A 16,569-nucleotide genomic window follows, 5' to 3' on the forward strand; every position below is an offset into this window, starting at 1 on the left:
ATTAGGCGGCATATAACTTAGACTTATGCTGCATATAATCACCTGGCATCACAGGATACAAGACAAACTTCTAATCTACCACCTATACATACTTGGGTTACTTTTCCTCATAGCACTGGAGATTAGTATTGATTTACTTGTTTACTCCTAGCAGATAAGAAGCCTCATTGCATTTTAAAGTCACATTCTTACCAAGCATCTCTTCATCTGGAAAGACTGCACCTTCACAGCCTGAACGGCTTCATCCAGAAGTTTTTCCTGTTCATCCTGAGGAGGAGATTGCTGTGTTATTGGCTCGAAAGAAAACCAACCAAAAAAACAAAACAAAAAACAAACAAACAAAGCAAAAAAAAAAACCAAAAAAAAACACCACACCACAAACAAACAAAACCCCAAAACAGTAATTTCTATGAAGCTGTTTATGACTTCATTCAAACTGGCTTTCCTCAGTTTAGAATGAAATGCAAGTGACACTGCAGCATGACCACTCAAGAGTTATTGAACAGCTGTGTGATATGCAAGGGAGAAAGCTCCCAGGACTCCGCAAAAACCTCAGGTCAGGGAGGAGATTGGTTATGAGTAGCCTGTGAACACCACCGGTTCTTGGAGTGCAAAGCCAAGGGGACAGAACAGGGTCAACTTTTCCCTTCTAACATTTAGAAGTCAAGAATCCAGTGCAAGTATCTGGCAAGAAAAAAGCTTCAAGAGAACGCAAAGACATCACTATGCTGAGAGGAAGCATTGTTACTTCCTTACACAGAGCTTCAAAGCAAAGTCTAGACTGCACAGATGTTTTCCTGTACTCACAATTCTCAATTACCTACTGTCTAAGCCACAGAACTCGATTAAGGACAAGTTTCAGACAAGCAAAGGATAAAGTACAGTTAGTGCTTTCTGGAAGGTAGAAGTGACTTACAGAAAGCAAAAGAAAACTGAAAAGAAGCAACAACTCTTCATGTCTACTACTTATCCCAGTGACCCTCTTCCTCTTACCTTTCCTCAAAAGCCTTCAACATCTTTTGCCTTTCCAAGGATCATACTGCATTTCTTTATGGTTCAGAGACTCTTTTAAACTAAATCTCAGTAATGAGCTAGCAGGCTATGAGCTACATCACCCTAACCTTCTTAAAACCAGTATCCTCAGTACCATCTCCTCCCACACACCTGTCGTGGTTTAAACCCAGTCAGGTAACTTGTTCACTCACTCCCAGTGAGTGGTGCCGAGCTGACAACAATCAAGGTCCGTGTCCGTCTCCCCCCCCCCTGCACCGGGGCTCTCCCCTTCCCCGCTCCCGGAGGAATGGGGAGGAGGATCGAGAGAGTGCAACTCCCACGGGTTGAGACAAGAACAGTCCAGCAACAAATCACCACCGCTACTATCAGCTAAAACAGTGATAAGGGAAAATAACAAGGGAAGAGAATACGATACCACCGGCCAAGAAAACGAGTTCCACCCGGAAGCTCCTGTCCTTCCGGGTAACTCCCAGTTACCCCCCACCCCGGGCATGACGTGCTGTGGTATGGAATACCTCCCCGGCTAGCCCGGGTCAGGCGCCCCGTCTCTGCCTCCTCACAGCTTCCCCTCCTCCCTGGGAGAGCATGAGCCCCACAGAGTCCTTGGTCAGGGTAAACATCACTTAGCAACAACCGACAACATCGGCTTCACCAACACTGTTCTCAAGCTAGAAGTCAAAACACAGCACTGCACCAGTTAACACAAAGGAAAAAACATGACTGCTACTGCTGAACCCAGGACATTATCCACCCCTTATTCCATACCATTCACGTCGTGCTCAGATCCCACATTTTCAATACACCATCGCTCTCCCACATATATACATCCATATACATACAGACAAAGAGGAAAAAATCATTTTCTTAGTGCATGGACCAATCCCTATAATGCTGCCGAGTCCATTCGGTCCATGATGTTCCAAGTTCATTCTCTGTTGGGATGATGGCTGGAGGGAAGTCAGGGCCAGTCGCTGGTGACCTGGAGACATCTAGTTGATGGGCTATAAAAGCATTACACAGCAGGCAACAGCATACAATTGAGTTCACTGGCTGTTTTCCCCTAAAATCAAATCCCCTTGAGGTATACATCGGACTTCCCCATCTTCCCGCATTACCCACCAAGTATATCCAGGTCCCTGAGCAAAAGCAATCCCACGAGTGGGTTTGCCTTTACCTGAAGCAGGAATAACCCAGACTGTCTTCCCCAGCAAATTCTTCATATGCACCACGGGAACTTTGTCCCCCTCTACAATATGTAAAAGTTCTGACTGGGCTGGGCCAGCCCTGTTGGCAGATCCTCTGGTGTTGACCAACCAGGTGGCCTTTGGTAAATGTGTATCCCAATGCTTGAAAGTTCCCCCACCCATCGCTCTCAGGGTAGTTTTTAACAGACCATTGTACCGTTCGATTTTCCCAGAGGCTGGTGCATGGTAGGGGATGTGATATACCCACTCAATGCCATGCTCTTTGGCCCAAATATCTATAAGGTTATTCCGGAAATGAGTCCCATTGTCTGACTCAATTCTCTCTGGGGTGCCGTGTCGCCACAAAATCTGTTTCTCAAGGCCCAGGATAGCGTTCCGGGCAGTGGCATGGGGCACAGCGTATGTTTCCAGCCACCCGGTGGTTGCTTCCACCATGGTAAGCACATGGCGCTTGCCTTGGCGGGTTGGTGGCAGTGTGATATAGTCAATCTGCCAGGCCTCCCCATATTTATACTTCAACCATCGTCCTCCATACCAAAGAGGCTTTAACCGCTTGGCTTGTTTAATTGCAGCACATGTTTCACACTCATGAATAACCTGGGCAATAGTGTCCATTGTTAAGTCCACCCCTCGGTCACGGGCCCATCTATATGTTGCATCTCTGCCCTGATGGCCTGAAGTGTCATGGGCCCAGCGGGCCAGAAATAATTCACCTTTATGTTGCCAATCTAAGTCCATCTGAGCCACTTCAATCTTAGCCGCTTTATCCACTTGTTGGTTGTTCTGGTGTTCCTCAGTGGCCCGACTCTTGGGTACATGGGCATCTACATGACGTACCTTCACCACCAGGTTCTGCACCTGGGCAGCAATATCTTTCCACAGTGCAGCAGCCCAGATGGGTTTACCTCTGCGTTGCCAGTTGCTCTGCTTCCATTGCTTCAACCACCCCCACAGGGCATTTGCCACCATCCATGAGTCAGTATAGAGATAAAGTACTGGCCACTTTTCTCGTTCAGCAATGTCCAGGGCCAGCTGGATGGCTTTCACCTCGGCAAATTGACTCGATTCACCCTCTCCTTCAGCAGTTTCTGCAACTTGTCGTCCAGGACTCCATACAGCTGCCTTCCATCTCCGATGCTTTCCCACAATACGGCAAGAGCCATCAGTAAACAAGGCATACTGCTTTTCACTTTCTGACAGTTTATTATATGGTGGGGCCTCTTCAGCACGCACCACCTCCTCCTCTGGTGACATTCCGAAATCTTTGCCCTCTGGCCAGTCCATGATGACTTCTAGAATGCCTGGACGACTGGGATTTCCTATTCGAGTTCGTTGTGTAATTAGTGCAGCCCATTTACTCCATGTAGCATCAGTTGCATGATGTGTAGAGGAGACCCTGCCTTTGAACATCCAGCCCAGCACGGGCAACTGGGGTGCCAGGAGGAGCTGTGCTTCAGTGCCAATCACTTCCGAAGCAGCTCGAACCCCTTCATAGGCTGCCAGTATCTCTTTCTCAGTTGGGGTATAGCTGGCCTCAGATCCTTTGTATCCCCGACTCCAAAAGCCGAGGGGTCGACCTCGAGTCTCCCCTGGAGCTTTCTGCCAGAGGCTCCAGGTAGGACCGTTCTCCCCAGCTGCAGTGTACAGCACATTTTTTACATCTGGCCCGGTCCGGACTGGTCCAAGGGCTACTGCATGAACTATCTCACGTTTAATTTGCTCAAAGGCTTGTTGCTGCTCAGGGCCCCATTTAAAATCATTCTTCTTCCGGGTCACATGATAGAGAGGGCTTACAATCGAACTGTAATTTGGGATGTGCATTCTCCAGAACCCCACTGCACCCAAGAAAGCTTGCGTTTCTTTCTTATTAGTTGGTGGAGACATTGCTGTTATCTTGTTGATCACATCTGTGGGGATCTGTCTACGCCCATCTTGCCATTTTATTCCCCAAAATTGAATCTCCTGTGCAGGTCCCTTGACCTTACTCCGTTTTATGGCAAAACCGGCTTTCAGCAGGATTTGGATTATTTTCCTCCCTTTCTCAAAGACTTCTTCCGCTGTATCGCCCCACACAATAATGTCATCAATGTATTGCAGGTGTTCTGGAGCTTGCCCCTGTTCCAGTGCAGTCTGGATCAGTCCATGGCAAATGGTAGGGCTGTGTTTCCACCCCTGGGGCAGTCGGTTCCAAGTGAACTGGACACCCCTCCAAGTAAAAGCAAACTGTGGCCTGCACTCTGCTGCCAAAGGAATGGAGAAAAATGCATTGGCAATATCAATCGTGGCATACCACTTGGCTGCCTTTGACTCTAGTTCATACTGAAGTTCTAGCATGTCCGGTACGGCAGCACTCAAGGGTGGTGTGACTTCATTCAGGCCACGATAGTCTACTGTTAGTCTCCATTCTCCATTAGACTTTCGCACTGGCCATATGGGGCTTTTGAAGGGTGAGCGGGTCCTGCTGATCACCCCCTGACTCTCCAGTCTACGGATCAGCTGATGGATGGGAATCAGGGAGTCTCGGTTGGTGCGATATTGCCGCCGGTGCACTGTTGTGGTCGCAATTGGCACTTGTTGTTCTTCAGCTTTCAGCAACCCCACAGCAGAGGGATCTTCTGAGAGACCAGGCAAGGTGGACAGCTGCTCAATTTCCTCAGTCTCCAAAGCAGCAATACCAAAAGCCCACCGGTACCCTTTTGGGTCTTTGAAGTACCCTCTCTTGAGGTAGTCTATGCCGAGGATGCATGGAGCCTCTGGACCAGTCACAATAGGGTGCTTTTGCCACTCCCTCCCAGTCAGGCTGATTTCAGCCTCCAGCACAGTCAACTCTTGGCATCCTCCTGTTACTCCAGAGATATAGATGGGTTCCACCCCTTGACAGCTTGATGGCAGCAGGGTACACTGTGCACCGGTATCTACTAGAGCCTTATACTTCTGTGGGACTGATGTGCCAGGCCATCTGATCCACACAGTCCAGTAAATCCGATTGTCCCCTACCTCCACCTGGCTGGAGGCAGGGCCCCTCTAATGGTCGTCACAGCATTGGACACTTAAGTCGTGTTGAAAGGGATTATTCTTCGTTATCACAGGAGCTGGAGTAAAATCAGCTCTTACACTCCATCTGGGAAACTGCTCACCAGAGACTGAAGCCGTAGCTCTCATGGGACGATCAGTCTTGGCCCTTGCTCCCCTCTTCAGTTCACTCACCTGTTCCTCCAAAGCTGAAGTAGGTTTTCCATCCCACTTTGTCATGTCTTCTCCGTGATCCAGCAGGTAAAACCATAGGGTAGCCCGTGGCGTATACCTTCTGTATCTCCTCTCTTGAACAATAGGACGTCTTTTGTTAATAGCTGAGACGCGTGTTGGTACACGTGAGGAGCTGGATAAATCAGATACATCGTCCCTCAATTTGTCGAGGTCCTGGGACAGTTTTTTCACAGCTGAGATGATGGAAGGAGTGAGATTGTCTTCGAACTCTCGGAGTTTATGAACCATTTCATCCACTGTTAGTGGTACTATGTCATTCCAGGTCACTGTTGCCAATGAATGGGCATATGATGACGGTGCATTCCGTGTAAGTTTTCGCCACATGGGTCGTGTACATTCAACTTCATCTGGATCTATAGGTGTATCCCCGTTATTCGGCTTGATGTGATAGATCATCTCTACGATGGCCGATTCCCTCAGAGACTGGATGCCTTTGTCTATAGTAGTCCACTTGGCCGAACGACTCGTAACATCGTCCTTGTACGGAAACCTTTCTTTCACAGCTGCCAAGAGCCTCCTCCAAAGGCTGAGGGACTTTTTCTCTCTTGCAATTGCTTTGTCAATTCCCCCTTCTCTAGCAAGTGATCCCAGCTGCTTGGCTTCTGTACCTTCTAGTTCGTGACCATCGGCCCCATTGTCCCAGCATCGGAGTAACCAGGTGATGATGTGCTCCCCTGGTTGACGGGTAAAATCTTTTCGCATATTCCGCAGCTCGGTTGAGGTCCGAGGTCGAGAAGTTACCTCTTCTTCTTCTTCTTCGTCATGTGATGATGACTCCTGATCAGATTCTGGACCGGGTGGTGAATTCATTGGTTCTTCATCTCGCTTCACCCTTTTTGCCTCCTTTTTGCTTGTTCTCTTGCGTACAGGGGCAACTGATATTGGTACGAATTGGTCCTCTGGTTTGGCTGCAGTGATTATCACTGTGGTTTGAGTAGCGACTGTACTTGTTGCTGGGGGTGGTGTAGCTACCGTGCTTGGAGCTGGGGTAACCGCGCTGTCTGTTGCAGTTGAAGTTTGAGCAGCTGCTGTACTTGCCACTGGGGTAGCTGCGCAGTTCATTGCAGCCAAAGTTTGAGTAGCGACTGTCGCTTTGCCCTCAAATCCGCCGATATTCTTTTCCTTTTGAAGGTGCTGGATAGTCTTGAACAAGGCCCTGTAAGCATAGGCCAAGCCCCAGCACGTTGCCGTGATTTGTCCATCTCTGGTATGGCCAGAATGACCACACACCTCATTTAAGTGTTTTACTAATTCTTCTGGATTTTGCAGTTGTTCGGTAGTGAAATTCCAAAATACTGGAGGGGCCCACTGACCTAGATACTTGCCCATACTATCCCACACACCCTGCCACTCATGGCTGTCCAGCCTCTGGGAAAATCTCACGGTCCTCCTACATCATCTTTTGACCCCAGACAAGACCCAAACCTGAATCTGCTTAACTCTTGAAATCAGTAGTGGGCAAAACACACTCTGTATGCGTGTTAGGATGGTGATTCCCATCACCATCAGTAAACAAGTCTCAACAGCATTAAAAGGCCATTCAAAAAATTCAAAACTCTCAAATGTAAATGGTCTGGGGGACGACTAGGAGGGTAAAAGGATGTCTCCTTCACAGGTTGAGCACCTGAGAAGGAGAAAAAAGATGTGTAATTGCTAAGCACCTCCATCATATACCTCCCAAAGTATAAAGGTGGTGACCACACTGGGAACATAAACCAGATCAGTTTCATGATCAATGATTCTATTGTATTACAAGTCATTACCATAAAGTACAATGGGATAAAAACCTTAGCCCAAGCCCCACACTTGAAAAACACTAATACAGCCAATACCGGATGGACGTAAGATATGGTATACTGAAACTGTGAGATCAAGAGGAAAAACCTTGAGAGCCAATAAATCAGCATTGTGACGAGTGACTATCAATCCAGTCAGATCTGTTCTTATCTCAACCCCTCGTGCCCCACGTTGGGCGCCAAAAAGAACTGTCGTGGTTTAAACCCAGTCAGGTAACTTGTTCACTCACTCCCAGTGAGTGGTGCCGAGCTGACAACAATCAAGGTCCGTGTCCGTCTCCCCCCCCCCTGCACCGGGGCTCTCCCCTTCCCCGCTCCCGGAGGAATGGGGAGGAGGATCGAGAGAGTGCAACTCCCACGGGTTGAGACAAGAACAGTCCAGCAACAAATCACCACCGCTACTATCAGCTAAAACAGTGATAAGGGAAAATAACAAGGGAAGAGAATATGATACCACCGGCCAAGAAAACGAGTTCCACCCGGAAGCTCCTGTCCTTCCGGGTAACTCCCAGTTACCCCCCACCCCGGGCATGACGTGCTGTGGTATGGAATACCTCCCCGGCTAGCCCGGGTCAGGCGCCCCGTCTCTGCCTCCTCACAGCTTCCCCTCCTCCCTGGCAGAGCATGAGCCCCACAGAGTCCTTGGTCAGGGTAAACATCACTTAGCAACAACCGACAACATCGGCTTCACCAACACTGTTCTCAAGCTAGAAGTCAAAACACAGCACTGCACCAGTTAACACAAAGGAAAAAACAGGACTGCTACTGCTGAACCCAGGACAACACCCCATGTGTGCAGTCCCCATAAGTGCCTTTTGGGCACTGATGTCTTCATTAAAATAGAAAGGTTTTCATTTATCAGAAACTTCCTGGTTATAGAGCACTGCAGCCTTGGAACACCCATTTTCTCCCATATTTAATTAGATTCTTATTCTGCAATTGGAATCTCCCTGAAGACTCACAGACAGTATCTCCCCCTTGTTTTCCCCTGTACCCTTTTCCACATACAGGAAACAGACAATGCCAAGCAACACTCCTCTTGCCTCCATCACACCCAAATAAGCAGTGAAACTGCCCTTGAAAGTCTTCCATCACCCAGCTAGACAAAAGCAAGGCTGATATGATCCAACACTGATGATCCTGCTTCAAGGAGCAGGGTTATAGGAGATAAAGGTTCTTTCTAACCATCACTTCTAGGACTCAATGTGCCTCAGTAATATTCAAACCATGCCAATAATTAATGAGTCCATTTAGTCAATGGAAAAAGCCACCTATGCTAATTAGAATGATTCCACCTCTTACAAAGCTCTCTCTATAATTAACTAAGTGCAGATGTTTCAAGAAAAAATTTAAGCATAAAGCAACAATAGCATCTATGGCTAGATGACCCTACTTCCCAGGCTATCCAATAGGCAAATTCTTAGAAAACCTCCAGCTGTGAAACAAGAATGCTCTGCCAGCAGAACTTTGCTGCAATTGCTAAGCTTTATTTATTCCACGACAGATTGGAATTTCAAGGAACAGAAGTTGACAGTGCTGAGACTAATGTGCAACAAATATCAAAACATCATGTAACAGACTTGCTGAATTATGTCTTTGCCAGAACATGCTACATTCTACCATCCCCTGAACCCACACTAGTGCTTTAGAGAAGATACATCACTACTGAGCTGACTGTCATATGCTATAACCACATCAGAAGTATGTTAAAAGCCCAGGATATGGTTGGCTTTCTGGGCTGCAAGCGCACACTGCCAGCTCATGTTCATTTGCTCATCGACCAACACCCCCAAGTCCTTCTATGCAGGGCTGCTCTGAATCTCTTCTCTGCCTGACCTGTAGCTGTGCCTGGGATTACTCTGACCCAGGTGTAGGACCTTCCACTTGGCATGGTTAAACTTCATGATGTTGGCATCAGCCCACCTCACAAGCATGGCGAGGTCCCTCTGGATGGCATTCCTTCCCTCCAGGGTATCAACCGAACCACACAGCTTGGTGTCATCAGCAAACTTGCTGAGGGTGCACTCAATCCCACTGTCCATGTCAGCGACAAAGATGTTGAACAAGGCTGGTCCCAACACCCATCCCTGAGGGACACCACTCATTACTGGTCTCCAGCCATTGACCACAACTCTTTGTATGCAGCCATCTAGCCAGTTCTTTATCCACTGAGTGGTCCATCCATCAAATCGATGTCTCGCTAATTTAGAGACAAGGATGTCATGTGGGACAGTGTCAAACGCTTTGCACAAGTCCAGGTAGATGACATCAACTGCTCTACCCCTGTCCATCAATTCTGTAGCCCCATCATAGAAGGCCACCAAATTGGTCAGGCAGAATTTTCCCTTAGTGAAGCCATGCTGGCTATCTTCTATATCTCTTCAAGATTAAGAGTAAAATCACATTTGTATGTGTTCCAGTATGACTGAGAAGGTGACTGGTCCAAAGATGTTTGTACTACAAGGGTACTGCACTTCATGTCTAAAGACAATATTGGCATTGTACAGTCATACAGGTAGTGATAACCTACCACTGCCACAAGCATACAACAGAAGCAACCTGAGGTGGTGTTTGTAGCAGCTTGACTTCTATATGAAAACACCTTAACAGCACCACTGAACAAGTTCCAACTCTCTTACTTTTCAAAGTCTGTGTATTAAATACTCAGCTTACCCTTTTCTTTCTACTTCAGAAAGCAAGCTACTTTCAGCTTCAGAATTACAGATGTTTCCACACATGGTTATCATCAAGTGACAGCTGCACTCTGTGGATGGTTATTACCTTGGGTCAATGTGTGACTAGTTAGGATGTTCTTTTCACTTAAAAACCGGGTAATTTACAGTACTCAAGAGAATTACATTGTATTGAAATACAGCAGAATTTATGGCAAGCTTATGGAGCCTACCAAACAGCCTGAACTGTGTCTACACTGGTACCTTAAGCTGGATACAGAGTATAAATAAAACAAGCAGAAGGTTTTGCTTCTGTTCCATTCTAAAATGCAATTTCATCTAATCTCCAAATTATTAAATACTTTTCTTGGAGCAACATCAATTTGATGGATGGACCACTCAGTGGATAAAGAACTGGCTGGATGGCCACACACAAAGAGTTGTGGTCAATGGCTCAATGTCTGGCTGGAGACCAGTAACAAGTGGCATCCCTCAGGGATCAGTGTTGGGACCAGTCTTGTTTGGACATCTTTGTCGCTGACATGGACAGTGGGATTGAGTGCGCCCTCAGCAAGTTTGCCAATGACACCAAGCTGTGTGGTTCGGTTGATACCCTGGAAGGAAGGAATGCCATCCAGAGGGAGCTTGACACGCTTGTGAGGTGGGCTGATGCCAACCTCATGAGGTTTAACCATGCCAAGTGCAAGGTCCTACACCTGGGTCAGAGAAATCCCAGGCACAGCTACAAGTTGGACAGAGAAGAGATTCAGAGCAGCCCTGTGGAGAAGGACTTGGGGGTGTTGGTTGATGAGAAAATGAACATGAGCTGGCAGTGTGCGCTTGCAGCACAGAAAGCCAACCGTATCCTGGGCTGCATCAAAATGAGCGTGACCAGCAGGTCAAAGGAGGTGATCCTGACCCTCTACTCAGCTCTTGTGAGACCTCACCTGGAGTACTGTGTGCAGTTCTGGTGTCAACATAAAAAGGACATGGAACTGTTGGAACAAGGCCAGAGAAGGGCCACGAGAATGATCAGGGGACTGGAGCACCTCCCATATGAAGACAGGCTGAGGAAGTTGGGGCTGTTCAGCCTGGAGAAGAGAAAGCTGCGTGGAGACCTCATAGCAGCCTTCCAGGATCTGAAGGGGGCCTATAGGGATGCTGCAGAGGGACTCTTCATTAGAGACTGTAGTGACAGGACAAGGGGTAACGGGTTAAAACTTAAACAGGGGAAGTTTAGATTGGATATAAGAAGGAAATTCTTTCCTGTTAGGGTGGTGAGGCACTGGAATAGGTTGCCCAGGGAGGTTGTGAATGCTCCATCCCTGGCAGTGTTCAAGGCCAGGTTGGACAAGGCCTTGGGTGATATGATTTAGCTTAAGGTGTCCCTGCCCATGGCAGGGGGGTTGGAACTAGATGATCTTAAGGTCCTTTCCAACCCTAACTATTCTACGATTCTATGATTCTATTCTATGATTCTTTAGATAACTGATGTGCTCGCAGCCTGTTCCACACATTACTTTTACTTCCATCTACTCACATTCTTGTGCTTAGTACCATAATGAATGGGATTTATCCAAGGAGGTTTTCTGCCTCTTCCTAGTTGGATTTATTAGGACTACTACCAACCAGTCACCCTTAAGACATTTAAAATGAACACTACCCAAGACAGAAGATGGATTAGCTACAGAAGCAGATCAGGACAGCTGCCAGACTACAGATGAAGCCTGGGTGCACACAATGCAATTCTGTAAAAATCATTGAGCTGCCTGGAATTCACCAAAAATGCATAAGCATTTTATACCCCATTGGAAGCATTATTCTGAAGTATTCAAGGCAACTTCAGAACTTCTATCTCACAGTACAGGAGCTCAAAGATGAGCCAGAGAGAAAAAAAGATTTTTTTCACATATTTAAACTGGTACTTACTGCCACAGGAAATCACAAGACATTAACAAGAATTAAGGGGCTGGACTTTTAATCATGGGATGATCAAGAACAAACAGAGCCCTCTTAAAATCAGTCTTGTTAAAAGCACTTAAACATCTACATAGATTTAGCATTTTGCATTACCTAATTTTTTTCCATTCATCTCTCAAATAACACTACGGGTTTTGCCCCCTCCACCTCTAGAGAAGGTAGTATTAAACTGATAACAACATACACATAACTTGAAAGTCTCTCCCAGAAGCCTAAAAACTGTGCAATTCCTGCTTCATAAAGCACGCAGTTAATTTCTGCCTCATTATCTAGATACTACTGCTACTGTTTATATTCCACACTTCAGTCAATTAACAGACTGTGATGGTTACAGCAAGTGCTGCTTAAAGTTTGATTATTAAATGCTGCAGAAGACACAGGCAGACTTTCAGTTTTACTAGGAAAACTGAATGTCCCCTTATTTTTACTGGAAACTAAAAAGCATTTCTCAATAAGAGCTATTTCTATGCTAAAATTTCAGGTTTGCCTCTAATAAACACCAACGTGTGCTCCCGAAGCTCTATGGAGCTGAACTCAGCAACAGAAAACCACAATGTTTGCGAGAAAAGACGTTTATTAAGACAGTCTGACACCTCAAGACTGAAAGGTCGGGAGAAACTACCCCAGAGGGAGACTACTATGCAGACAAGAGAAGCGTACCTGCACAGTGCCAGAGGGGCCACAGCCTGGGGCTGGCAGGAGCAGCACACTATAGCACATCTCAACTCGGGCCACAGGTGCGCCAGGGTCTCCCCAGCCAACACGCCGACCTGCGACCTTCCCTGCGGCCCCACAAGCGAACTCAGTGAAGGCCAGCACAGCAGCGACTGCTTTGACACAAGCAGCGACGGCCCACAGGCAACCATCACCACCGCGCGAACCGCTACCGCGGGCCCAGCCCTCACCTCAGCTCCACCCGGGCCGGGCCAACGGCCCCCAAGCCCGGCTACGGCCTCCGCAACCAGCCAAGACCCGCGCTCACCATTCGCCGGGCACGACCGCTGACAGCACTCCCGAATAGGAGCCCCCGGCTCCAGCCGGGCCCTGGCCGAACGGGCCTGCCCCTCGGCCACCGGCTGAGGCGGGACGGGCCCCTCCCGCCCGCACACACGGCAGCAGCTAGGCTACACCCAGCGCTCCCGCAGCCGCCCAGCCCCGCTGACCCTCACCATGGCCGCCCCGCTGACCCTCACCATGGCCGCCACGCCGCCACACACGATCCCTGCCAACAACAGCCTACAGCGCCACACACCATCATATGACTACACCATCACACCCTTCCCATTGGCCAGCTCTGAGGAAGTGGTGCACTCCGGGCCAATTGACGTAGAAGCCGATGATTGGAGGTGGGGTCGGCCAGTCCGCTGTCCGACCTTGTCGCGCAGAGGCTCGAGCGCTGCGGTGGGGTGAGTGTGAATGGTGGGTGGGCTTCAGTCAGCCCAGCATCATCAGGTACCGCGCGGGGGCGACGGGAGCGGAGCCCTCCGGGGCCTGGCCAAGCTGCGCCTCCGGGCTCCTCCCCGGTTGGTCTCGACCTCCTTTGTCTGCGATCGGTGTGAAAGAAGCCACAGGCCTGAGGATGTGGCTGTCAGTGGAGCCGCCGCCGCGGGCCTCGGACTGCAGTGGTGAGGGAAGGGCGGCGCGACCCTGGATCGCTGATCTCTGCCGCAGCTCTTTCCCTGAGTGTGTACTGCAGCCGCGGTGCCTTGATCAAGATCCCTAATTTAAAATACCCTTAATTAAAAAAGAGGAGGTGATCCCAATCCCCTTCTTTTCCCAAGTCTCTTTTGCTCTTCTCAGACAGTAGTGGCTCTTTCTGCTTCACTGGATTGCAAAGGACCAAATGGTCAAACAGGAGACCTGTTTGTGATGAGTAAATTCCTGTTTGTTAATCAAATCTTGCTTGCTTAAGACTTACTGGAAAATTACGACGCTTTGACATTTTGCTTATAGACCGCAGGCATCCGTTAAAGTAAACGATGTATGGGGAAGGAGATAAGGAGCCTTCCTCCCCACACCCACCGGGAGGCAGAATGAGACCCCTTATCAACAGGCCACACAGACGCAGAGTACGCCAAGAAGTGACACGTATATCGGATGAAGAAGAGTATAAAACCAGTGACTTTGGGGAAGTGGGTTGCGTGCCGTTGGCGGAGCGGAGACTCCCCGGCCACCCAGCGCTGTTTTGCTTGCTGTCGCTTGCTCAATAAACCGATTTGATTCATTGGTCTGGCTCTCGTCAATTTATTTGAGCCACATTTATAACATGTTCAACTGCTGAGTATGTCACAAATTAATGTCAACAGTTTCATTTGAGGCAAATGCACTATACAATTATCACTCTTGTTCTTTAGGTATAAATCCAGCCTCTCTGAAGCACAGCAGATGAACTTTCATTTCTAAAAACCACTCTATAACGGCTGCACTATTTTGCAGGAAGGTCACACTGTTTTAAATCTTTGCTAGCTACCAGAAGAATTACAGATATGGCTAGTTTCAGCTAGTTGTGTGATTACTGAGGTGTCCAACTGTGCCAAAGGTGAAAAGTACACTGTGAGGAAGACTGCTTACTTCATCTTGAAGACCCCTACTCACATGAGGAAGACTGCTTCCTCAAAACCCCTGCCCACAATCACCGGAGAGCAGTGCGCAGACGCCAAGAGGAGGGGACTTATGATAATAAGTTCCAGGAGTTAGTTATAATATTCCCCGCCTATATGCGGGAATTATTAATATGCATGTAAGTAATGTAATAGTGAAAGTATATGTCGTGGTTTAAACCCAGTCAGGTAACTTGTTCACTCACTCCCAGTGAGTGGTGCCGAGCTGACAACAATCGAGGTCCGTGTCCCACCCCCCCACCGGGGTTCTCCCCCACTCCCGGAGGAACGGGGAGGAGGATCGAAAGAGTGCAACTCCCACGGGTTGAGACAAGAACAGTCCAGCAACCAATGTACACAAATCACCACCGCTACTATCAACTACAACAATGATAAGGGAAAATAACAAGGGAAGAGAATACGATACCACCGGCCAAGAAGACGAGTTCCACCCGGAAGCCCGTGTCCTTCCAGGTAACTCCCAGTCACCCCCCACCCCGGCCATGACGTGCTGTGGTATGGAATACCTCCCTGGCTAGCCCGAGTCAGGCGCCCCATCTCTGCTTCCTCCCGGCTTCCCCTCCTCCCCGGCAGAGCATGAGCCTCACAAAGTCCTTGGTCAGGGTAAACATCACTTAGCAACAACTGAAAACATCGACTTCACCAGCACTGTTCTCAGGCTGGAAGTCAAAACACAGCACTGCACCAGCTAGCACAAAGGAAAAAAAAAAACATGACTGCTACTGCTGAACCCAGGACATTATATAAACCTGTAACAAATGCTAATCACTTGCGCCTCTGGCTACGGTCATGCGTCCAGCACTGTTGCTTTTGCTTTATTGACTTTGTCCCTCAATAAAACTTTGTTATCTTGTTTAGAGGAGTGAGTCCATATTTCACAGAAGGCATAACAATAGGGTATTGCCCAAGAGAGAAGATAGAGGACGTACATGCCACGAGCCACCCTATTTTTTTTCTGCGGGATCATGGAGAAGACATGAGAAAATGGGATGGAAAACCTACCTCAGTTCTGGAGGAACAGGTGCGTGAGTTGAAGAGAAAGACAACAGTCAAGGATGATCCTCTCAAGAAAGTTGCTGCTCCAGTCTTTGGTGAGCAGCTTCCCAGATGGAGTGGAAGAGCTGATTTTACTCTAACTCCTGTAATCAGGAATTCTGATCCCTTTCTTCAAGACAGAAGTGGAGAATATTATGATCACTATTAGAGGAGCCCTGCCTCAAGCCAGGTGGTGGAGAGGGACAGTTGGGTTAACTGGACTTTGTGGATCAGATGGCCTGGCACATCAGTCCCACAGGAGTATAAGGCTCTAGTAGATACCAGTGCACAGTGTACCCTGATGCTGTCAAACTATCAAGGGGTGGAACTCATTTGTATATCTGGAGTGACAGGAGGACCCCAAGAGTTGACTGTACAGCCTGACTGGGAAGGAGTGGCAAAAGCACCCTATTGTGACTGGTCCAGAGGCTCCATGAATCCTTAGCATACCCTCAAGAGAGGGTACTTCAAAGACACAAAAGGGTACCGATGGGCTTTTGGTATAGCAGCCTTGGAGGTGGAGGAGTTTAAGCAGCTGTCCACCTTGCCTGGTCTCTCAGAAGATCCTTCTGTTGTGGGGTTACTGAAGGTCGAAGAACAAGAAGTGCCAATCACGACCACAACAGTGCACTGGCGGCAATATCAGACCAAAAGAGACTCCCTGATTCCCATCCATAATCTGATCTGTAGTCTGGAGGGCCAAGGACTGATCAGCAGGACCCACTCACCCTTTAATAGCCCATATGGCCAGTGTGAAAGTCTAATGGAGAGTGAAGACAAACGATAGACTATTGTGACCTAAATGAAGTCACACCATGTCATGGTTTAAACACAGTCAGCCATAAATCAGCCACAGTTTCTATGTCACTCCCCACTTATGCCCTCCCCCTCCTCCCAGAGGGATGGGGAGGAGAATCAAAAAGAATGCAACTCCCACAGGTTGAGATAAGAACAGTTTAGTAACTAAGGTATAACACAA

General features: G+C 48.2%; 1 protein-coding gene across 4 annotated transcripts in view; it reads right to left on the reverse strand.

The window, feature by feature from the left end:
- Window positions 1-13,339, reverse strand: part of LOC133275272 (vacuolar protein sorting-associated protein 35-like) — a 30,941-nt gene extending 17,602 nt beyond the window's left edge. For 2 of the 4 annotated variants that reach the window (XM_061465122.1, XM_061465120.1), the window contains exons 1-2: window positions 13,187-13,339; window positions 193-267 (exon numbers count right to left, since the gene is read on the reverse strand). In XM_061465122.1, coding sequence (XP_061321106.1) covers window positions 193-267; window positions 13,187-13,192 — 81 coding nt within the window. In that variant the 5' untranslated portion in view covers window positions 13,193-13,339. Of the gene's footprint in view, window positions 1-192; window positions 268-993; window positions 1,165-8,068; window positions 8,988-13,186 lie in introns of those variants that run through there. The other 2 variants (XM_061465121.1, XM_061465123.1) reach the window with 2 other exon arrangements.
- Between the last annotated feature and the right edge of the window lie 3,230 nt (window positions 13,340-16,569).

The sequence above is a fragment of the Pezoporus flaviventris genome, unplaced genomic scaffold, assembly GCF_033815535.1.
Source record: "Pezoporus flaviventris isolate CSIRO_AGI_PZ_B2104156 unplaced genomic scaffold, CSIRO_AGI_Pfla_v1 ptg000038l, whole genome shotgun sequence".
NCBI classification, from domain to species: Eukaryota; Metazoa; Chordata; class Aves; order Psittaciformes; family Psittacidae; genus Pezoporus; species Pezoporus flaviventris.